Genomic DNA, 9782 nt, shown 5'->3' on the forward strand with positions numbered 1-9782 from the left:
AACTACTTCATTTAATCTTCTTTATTTCGTTTAAATATTGAAATATAGTTTAAATATAGTTTAAATATAAACACCTTGAAGAGATCAAAGACCGCTGACAAACAAAAGGTTCTTTGATCTCTAGTTTTAATATAGTTTAAATCTAAACAAACAAAAGGTTCTTTGATCTCTAGTTTTAATATAGTTTAAATCTAAACAAACAAAAGGTTCTTTGATCTCTAGTTTTAATATAGTTTAAATCTAAACAAACAAAAGGTTCTTTGATCTCTAGTTTTAATATAGTTTAAATCTAAACAAACAAAAGGTTCTTTGATCTCTTCTCCACATGTATTTGAGTCAAGTTATAAACCCAGCGAGTGCGCAGGCGCAGTAACCATGGCGACAGGTAGAGACGCGGCTGAGGAGCAGGTCCTGATGGACCAGGAGACTCTCTCGGAGAAGGACTTCTCTGTGAAGGACCCTCCAGAGGAGACCCTGAGGGAGGTGAAGAGAAGAACTTCTTGCTCTCTTTTCAAGAACAAACCCGCCGCGAACAAGCAGGAGCGCGTGCGCACCACACCGGAAGCGGTCGACGACTTCCTGAAGAACTTCCTGTGGAGGCTCGGCCTCAGCAGGACCCTGGACCGCTTCGAGACGGACTGGTACTCGCACGCGCTCCGGCGTCTGGTGGAACACCTGTCCGCAGGTGCAGGTGTGGTCTCCTACATCCCGGATGCAGTTACACACCGACGCCTGCTGGAGGCGCAGCTGGACCTGGTGAGGAAGGAGACGACGGAGCTGCGAGGTAGAGAAGAAGATCACGTGTGTAGAGAAGATCACGTGATAAACATGTGTTTACTATACGTTAAATATGAGTTAAATCATCTTGTTTGAGAGTGTTTTAAAATGTTTGAATTAAATAATCAAATAATAATAAATAAATGTTTGAATAAATAATCAAATAATAATAAATAAATGTTTGAATTAAATAATCAAATAATAATAAATAAATGTTTGAATTAAATAATCAAATAATAATAAATAAATGTTTGAATTAAATAATCAAATAATAATAAATAAATGTTTGAATTAAATAATCAAATAATAATAAATAAATGTTTGAATTAAATAATCAAATAATAATAAATAAATGTTTGAATTAAATAATCAAATAATAATAAATAAATGTTTGAATTAAATAATCAAATAAATAAATGTTTGAATTAAATAATCAAATAATCAAATAAATAAATGTTTGAATTAAATAATAAAATAATAAAAAATAAATGTTTGAATTAAATAATCAAATAATAATAAATAAATGTTTGAATTAAATAATCAAATAATAATAAATAAATGTTTGAATTAAATAATCAAATAATAATAAATAAATGTTTGAATCAAATAATCAAATAATAATAAATAAATGTTTGAATTAAATAATCAAATAATAATAAATAAATGTTTGAATTAAATAATCAAATAATAATAAATAAATGCTTGAATTAAATAATCAAATAATAATAAATAAATGTTTGAATAAATAATCAAATAATAATAAATAAATGTTTGAATTAAATAATAATAAATAAATGTTTGAATTAAATAATCAAATAATAATAAAGAAATGTTTGAATTAAATAATAAAGAAATGTTTGAATTAAATAATCAAATAATAATAAATAAATGTTTGAATTAAATAATCAAATAATAATAAATAAATGTTTTAATTAAATAATCAAATAATAATAAATAAATGTTTGAATAAATAATCAAATAATAATAAATAAATGTTTGAATTAAATAATCAAATAGTCAAATAAATAAATGTTTGAATACATAATAAAATAATAAATAAATGTTTGAATTAAATAATAAAATAATAAAAAATAAATGTTTGAATTAAATAATCAAATAATAATAAATAAATGTTTGAATAAATAATCAAATAATAATAAATAAATGTTTGAATTAAATAATCAAATAATAATAAATAAATGTTTAAATAAATAATCAAATAATAAATAAATGTTTGAATAAATAATCAAATAATAAATAAATGTTTGAATTAAATAATCAAATAATAATAAATAAATGTTTGAATTAAATAATCAAATAATAATAAATAAATGTTTGAATTAAATAATCAAATAATAATAAATAAATGTTTGAATAAATAATAAAACAAATAAATGTTTGAATTAAATAATCAAATAATAATAAATAAATGTTTGAATTAAATAATCAAATAATAATAAATAAATGTTTGAATTAAATAATCAAATAATAATAAATAAATGCTTGAATTAAATAATCAAATAATAATAAATAAATGTTTGAATAAATAATCAAATAATAATAAATAAATGTTTGAATTAAATAATCAAATAATCAAATAAATAAATGTTTGAATTAAATAATCAAATAATCAAATAAATAAATGTTTGAATACATAATAAAATAATAAATAAATGTTTGAATTAAATAATAAAATAATAAAAATAAATGTTTGAATTAAATAATAATAAAGAAATGTTTGAATTAAATAATTAAATAATAATAAATAAATGTTTGAATAAATAATCAAATAATAATAAATAAATGTTTGAATTAAATAATCAAATAATAATAAATAAATGTTTGAATTAAATAATCAAATAATAATAAATAAATGTTTGAATTAAATAATCAAATAATAATAAATAAATGTTTGAATTAAATAATCAAATAATAATAAATAAATGTTTGAATTAAATAATCAAATAAATAAATGTTTGAATTAAATAATCAAATAATAATAAATAAATGTTTGAATTAAATAATCAAATAATAATAAATAAATGTTTGAATTAAATAATCAAATAAATAAATGTTTGAATTAAATAATCAAATAATCAAATAAATAAATGTTTGAATACATAATAAAATAAATAAATGTTTGAATTAAATAATAAAATAATAAAAACTAAATGTTTGAATTAAATGATAATAAAGAAATGTTTGAATAAATAATAAAATAACAAAGAAATGTTTGAGTTAAATAATAAAATAATAACAAATAAATAATAATAAATAAATAATAAAATAATAATAAGAAATGTTTGAATTAAATCATAAAATAATAAATATTTGTTTGAATAAATAATAAATGTCAATAAAGAAATGTTTGAATGAAATAATTCAACAATAATAAAGAAATGATATACTAACACTAATACTAACACTACTAACACTAATACTAATAACACTAACACTACTAACACTAATACTAATACTAATACTAACACTACTAACACTAATACTAATAACACTAACACTACTAACACTAATACTAATACTACTAACACTAACACTACTAACACTAATACTAATACTAACACTACTAACACTAATACTAACACTAATACTACTAACACTAATACTAATACTACTAACACTAATACTAACACTAACACTAATACTACTAACACTAATACTAACACTAACACTAACACTAACACTAATACTAATACTACTAACACTAATACTAATACTAACACTACTAACACTAACACTAATACTAATACTAACACTACTAACACTAACACTAATACTACTAACACTAATACTAACACTAATACTAATACTACTAACACTAATACTAACACTAACACTAATACTACTAACACTAATACTAACACTAATACTACTAACACTAATACTAATACTACTAACACTAATACTAACACTAACACTAATACTACTAACACTAATACTAACACTAACACTAACACTAATACTAATACTACTAACACTAATACTAATACTAACACTACTAACACTAACACTAATACTAATACTAACACTACTAACACTAACACTAATACTACTAACACTAATACTAACACTAATACTAATACTACTAACACTAATACTAACACTAACACTAATACTACTAACACTAATACTAACACTAACACTAACACTAACACTAATACTAATACTACTAACACTAATACTAATACTAACACTACTAACACTAACACTAATACTAATACTAACACTACTAACACTAACACTAATACTACTAACACTAATACTAATACTAATACTAACACTACTAACACTAACACTAATACTAATACTAACACTACTAACACTAACACTAACACTAATACTAATACTAACACTAACACTAATACTAACACTAATACTAACACTACTAACACTAACACTAATACTAACACTAACACTAATACTAATACTAACACTAACACTAATACTAACACTAATACTAACACTACTAACACTAACACTAATACTAACACTAACACTAATACTAACACTAACACTGACTCCAGGCGAGGTCCTGGCCGCCGGCGCTCGCCTGAGGAAGATGCAGAAAGAGCGCGACTATCATGGGCTTCAGTTCCAGCGAGTGTTCGTCAGCAAACACAAGCTCATGGAGGACGTGAAGACGCTGAAGATCCACCTGCAGTCCTACGAGCCGGTGCTGAAGCAGATGGAGGACAAGTACATCCTGGCCCTGCGCGACAAGACCATCCTGACCCTGGACCAGGACCGCATGAGGAACAGGTTCTGGCACCCGGTCCTGCACCGGACCAGCAAGAGGCAGGAGGCTCCAGGCTCCGGAGACAAGCGGCGCTCCGACTCGCAGTTCCACGCCGAGGCCGGGACCGCGGACCGGGACCGGGTCCAGAGGAGCACCGGATCCTTTGGCCGACTTCGCTCCATCATCGCTCACAAGTTCCCCGTCAACTGCATCAGTCTGCACCCCAAACACCTGATCCTGGCCTCCGTCAGTGACGACTGTACCTGGGGTTTGTGGAGACTCCCCGACTCACCTAGGAAGGTGTGTTCCACACACACACACGCACGCACGCACGCACGCACGCACGCACGCACGCACGCACGCACGCACGCACGCACGCACGCACACACACACACACACGACAATGACATGATGAACAACAATGACAACTGTGTCCAGGAGGGGGAGCTCCTACAGTCGGGTCATGGACACTCGGACTGGTTGTCCTCGTGCTGCTTCCATCCTGACGGATCCAAGCTGGCGACGACCAGCGGAGACGCAACGGTGAGTTCAGTGATCAATGATCGGTGATCTATGTTCGGTGATCAGTGTTCGGTGATCAATGTTCGGTGATCAATGTTCGGTGATCAGTGTTCGATGATCAATGTTCGGTGATCAGTGTTCGGTGATCAATGATCGGTGATCAATGATCGGTGATCAGTGTTCGGTGATCAGTGTTCGGTGATCAATGTTCGGTGATCAATGATCGGTGATCAGTGTTCGGTGATCAATGATCGGTGATCAATGATCGGTGATCAATGATCGGTGATCAGTGTTCGGTGATCAGTGTTCGGTGATCAGTGTTCGGTGATCAATGATCGGTGATCAATGATCGGTGATCAGTGTTCGGTGATCAATGTTCGGTGATCAATGATCGGTGATCAATGATCGGTGATCAGTGTTCGGTGATCAGTGTTCGGTGATCAGTGTTCGGTGATCAATGATCGGTGATCAGTTTTCGGTGATCAATGATCGGTGATCAATGTTCGGTGATCAGTGTTCGGTGATCAATGATCGGTGATCAATGATCAGTGTTCGGTGATCAGTGTTCGGTGATCAATGATCGGTGATCAATGTTCGGTGATCAATGTTCGGTGATCAGTGTTCGGTGATCAATGATCGGTGATCAGTGTTCGGTGATCAGTGTTCGGTGATCAGTGTTCGGTGATCAATGTTCGGTGATCAATGATCGGTGATCAGTGTTCGGTGATCAGTGTTCGGTGATCAATGATCGGTGATCAGTGTTCGGTGATCAATGATCGGTGATCAGTGTTCGGTGATCAGTGTTCGGTGATCAGTGTTCGGTGATCAATGTTCGGTGATCAATGATCGGTGATCAATGATCGGTGATCAGTGTTCGGTGATCAATGATCGGTGATAAATGATCGGTGATCAGTGTTCGGTGATCAGTGTTCGGTGATCAATGTTCGGTGATCAATGATCGGTGATCAATGATCGGTGATAAGTGTTCGGTGATCAGTGTTCGGTGATCAGTGTTCGGTGATCAATGATCGGTGATCAGTGTTCGGTGATCAATGTTCGGTGATCAATGATCGGTGATCAATGATCGGTGATCAGTGTTCGGTGATCAGTGTTCGGTGATCGGTGATCAATGATCGGTGATCAGTGTTCGGTGATCAGTGTTCGGTGATCAATGATCGGTGATCAGTGTTCGGTGATCAATGATCGGTGATCAATGTTCGGTGATCAGTGTTCGGTGATCAGTGTTCGGTGATCGGTGATCAATGATCGGTGATCAGTGTTCGGTGATCAATGATCGGTGATCAATGATCGGTGATCAATGTTCGGTGATCAGTGTTCGGTGATCAGTGTTCGGTGATCGGTGATCAATGATCGGTGATCAATGTTCGGTGATCAGTGTTCGGTGATCAGTGTTCGGTGATCGGTGATCAATGATCGGTGATCAGTGTTCGGTGATCAATGATCGGTGATCAATGATCGGTGATCAGTGTTCGGTGATCAGTGTTCGGTGATCGGTGATCAATGATCGGTGATCAGTGTTCGGTGATCAATGATCGGTGATCAATGATCGGTGATCAATGTTCGGTGATCATGTGACTCAACCCTCAGGTCAAGCTCTGGGACGTGGCTCTCGGCGACCCCCTGCTGACCTTGTCCGGACACACCCAGCCGGTCTGGGGCTGTTCGTTCCACTTCAGCGGGAACTTCCTGGCCTCCTGCTCCACCGACAGAACGGCCAAACTGTGGGACCTGAACAGCCAGAGGTGCCGCCTGACGCTGCGCCATCACACCTGTACGGTCAACAGCGTCTGCTTCCTGCCGTCCTCGCACATCCTGCTCACCTCCTCGGCCGACAGGACCCTGGCTCTCTGGGACGTGCGGGCGGGCCTGTGCAGCACCATCTTCCACGGGCACCAGTACCCCTGCAACCACGCCGCCTTCGGCCCCGCCCACGGCCTCATGGCGTCCTGCGACACCCACGGCTTCGTGCACCTGTGGGACGTCAGGAAGCCGGAGACGGCGCTGAGGACGGTGGACACGGGTCCGGCCGGCGCCAGCCAGGTGTCCTTCCACCCGTCGGGCCGGACCCTGGCCGTGGCCAGCAAGGACTGCCTGGTCCGGCTGGTGGACGTGGAGACCTGCCAGCTCAGCTTCCTGTCGGGGCACAAGGACAGCGTCCAGAGCGTGACCTTCGACCACAAAGGTCAGATGGTCATGTCGTCGGGAGCCGACGGTTTGATCAACATGTGGGTTTAGTCCAGGGGTCGCGACCTTTGCCCCCGGAAGAGCCCTTTTGACCCGTTTTCACAAATGAAGGAAAACAAAGGATACACAAAACACTTTGAATGTAAGAAGAAATAACTTCATATAAAGTAGTTTTTCTTTATAAACAAACTATTGTTCAATTCATGGAATCACAGGTGTCGCTCGCACGGGTGTCGCGCGCAGGGGTGTCGCGCGCAGGGGTGTCGCGCGCAGGGGTGTCGCGCGCAGGGGTGTCGCGCGCAGGGGTGTCGCGCGCAGGGGTGTCGCGCGCAGGGGTGTCGCGCGCAGGGGTGTCGCGCGCAGGGGTGTCGCGCGCAGGGGTGTCGCGCGCAGGGGTGTCGCGCGCAGGGGTGTCGCGCGCAGGGGTGTCGCGCGCACGGGTGTCGCGCGCACGGGTGTCGCGCGCACGGGTGTCGCGCGCACGGGTGTTGCGCGCAATGGTGTCGCGCGCACGGGTGTCGCGCGCAATGGTGTCGACACCCGTGATTCCATGAGAGTGATATATGTTAATATATGTTAATTATAGAATATAATTATAGAAAATACTGAAATAAGGAAAATGTTTTCAACTATTGGAATTATTTGAAACTGTAAGAAAAGACAATAATAGACATTTTAATGAAATGATTTAAAGAAACAAATAGAAAACATTTAAATAGAAACAATTTAATTCAATTGAAAATAATACTTCAAAATAAAAGAAATATTGTTATAAAAACATCATTCCATAGTTTCCTTGAGAGAAGATGCAGGTGAACGTCCATCTGGATCAACAAAGGACTTGAAGGATAGTCACTCAGAGTCGCTACAACATTTAAAGCTGATTCTCTGAGAACTTAGTGACTTTAACTCATTCATGTTTAACCTTTGACCTCAGTTTAAATAAAGTTATTGATTCGTTTCAACAACACTTTTGTGTTTGAGTCAAAATTCACAAGTTACACTTTTAGAAAACACACAAAAACACAAACGTAACAAACAAGCATCAGGAACAAGATCGATGTTTGTTAACACTGTTGAACACGTGTGTGTTTGTTCTTCACACGTCAATCATCCGACACAATAGAACAGTGACCTTCATCCTTCTCCTCGCTCCCCCGGTTGTCCTCGACCTCCTGCAGCTTCTCTCGACTCAGAAGAGTGCTGTCAATCAGAAGAGTGCTGTCAATCAGAAGAGTGATGTCAGTCAGAAGAGTGCTGTCAATCAGAAGAGTGCTGTCAATCAGAAGAGTGCTGTCAATCAGAAGAGTGCTGTCAATCAGAAGAGTGCTGTCTATCAGAAGAGTGCTGTCAATCAGAAGAGTGCTGTCAATCAGAAGAGTGCTGTCAGTCAGAAGAGTGCTGTCAGTCAGAAGAGTGCTGTCAATCAGAAGAGTGCTGTCAGTCAGAAGAGTGCTGTCAATCAGAAGAGTGCTGTCAATCAGAAGAGTGCTGTCAATCAGAAGAGTGCTGTCAGTCAGAAGAGTGCTGTCAGTCAGAAGAGTGCTGTCAATCAGAAGAGTGCTGTCAATCAGAAGAGTGCTGTCAATCAGAAGAGTGCTGTCAATCAGAAGAGCGCTGTCAGTCAGAAGAGTGCTGTCAATCAGAAGAGTGCTGTCAATCAGAAGAGTGCTGTCAATCAACCAACATGCAGCTGTCAATCATACAGTGACGATCATGACATTTAAATCAACTTCTTGAAGAAAGTTTTCATCTCGACAGAAAAATGGTTGAAGGTCGAGTGGATTTTTAACTTGTCATGTGGAACAACAACCAACTCCATCTACTTCCTTTTCAACCACTTCAAAATAAAACCGCGGAAGTAAATATTAACACAAAGTGTCTAGAAGTGCGTTACAGTGACATATATATACAATTACAAACGCACACATTCAGACTCACACAGGACTAGTTTTATCATCGGACGTGTGTTTGGTGAAATACAGGTTATTTGAATTATTAAGTTACAAATGACATGACGCACTTCTGAATGTTCGCTCCATTACTAATAAATCCTTTTCTCTGAATGATCTTTTCACAAGAGTTAGTTTGGATTTATTATGTCTTTCTGAGACTTGGTAGAGAGAGGAAGAGTTTATTCATCTGAACCAACTCTGTCCAGTAGGGAGCGCTGTCCTGGGGAAGCCTCGCCTCTCTGGTCGTGGAGGAGGTCTTGCTACAGTTTTTAGGGAGAGTTTTTCTTGCAAAGTGATTCAGACACAGGTATTCACTTCTTTTGAATCTCAGATGATCTTGGTTCTACAAGACCTTTCTATTGTGTGTCAATCTACCGTCCGCTTTGAACTTTAACAGAAGCCTTTCATTTTGAGCAACACGTTTCTGAACTCAATCATAAAAAAGTTAGTATTTACTCTTGACCTGAACATTTGTAATGTATCTGTACATGAAGTTCATCTGATCCTTCTCTTGTTCAACCTGGACTTCATCCCTGAACCTAAGCCTTTGAAAGTTAGGTCTCAGAGGC

General features: G+C 36.9%; 2 protein-coding genes across 5 annotated transcripts in view; one reads left to right on the forward strand and one right to left on the reverse strand.

The window, feature by feature from the left end:
- The first annotated feature begins 375 nt into the window (after nt 1-375).
- Nucleotides 376-7717, forward strand: LOC148058136 (sperm-associated antigen 16 protein-like). Its single transcript, XM_087782611.1, has 4 exons — nt 376-784; nt 4320-4831; nt 4970-5074; nt 6662-7717. The coding sequence occupies exons 1-4, from the start codon at nt 376-378 to the stop codon at nt 7307-7309; spliced, it is 1674 nt and encodes a 557-aa protein (XP_087638737.1). The 3' UTR covers nt 7310-7717.
- A 251-nt stretch (nt 7718-7968) lies between these two features.
- The window catches only part of cunh18orf54 (chromosome unknown C18orf54 homolog), a 23373-nt gene continuing 21559 nt past the window's right edge, over nt 7969-9782 (reverse strand). For 2 of the 4 annotated variants that reach the window (XM_087782604.1, XM_087782603.1), the window contains exon 15: nt 7969-8479. In XM_087782604.1, the coding sequence (XP_087638730.1) occupies nt 8365-8479 (115 nt within the window). In that variant the 3' untranslated portion in view covers nt 7969-8364. The other 2 variants (XM_087782605.1, XR_015710145.1) reach the window with 2 other exon arrangements.

This window comes from Callionymus lyra, unplaced genomic scaffold (assembly GCF_982586985.1).
Source record: "Callionymus lyra unplaced genomic scaffold, fCalLyr1.hap1.1 HAP1_SCAFFOLD_162, whole genome shotgun sequence".
Lineage (NCBI taxonomy): Eukaryota > Metazoa > Chordata > Actinopteri > Syngnathiformes > Callionymidae > Callionymus > Callionymus lyra.

Coding starts and splice junctions, on each gene's coding strand:
- LOC148058136 (XM_087782611.1), top strand. CDS start 376: ATGGCGACAGGTAGAGACGCGGCTGAGGAGCAGGTCCTGATGGACCAG. Junction 785..4,319: donor GGAGACGACGGAGCTGCGAG/GTAGAGAAGAAG, acceptor CACTGACTCCAG/GCGAGGTCCTGGCCGCCGGC. Junction 5,075..6,661: donor CGACCAGCGGAGACGCAACG/GTGAGTTCAGTG, acceptor CTCAACCCTCAG/GTCAAGCTCTGGGACGTGGC.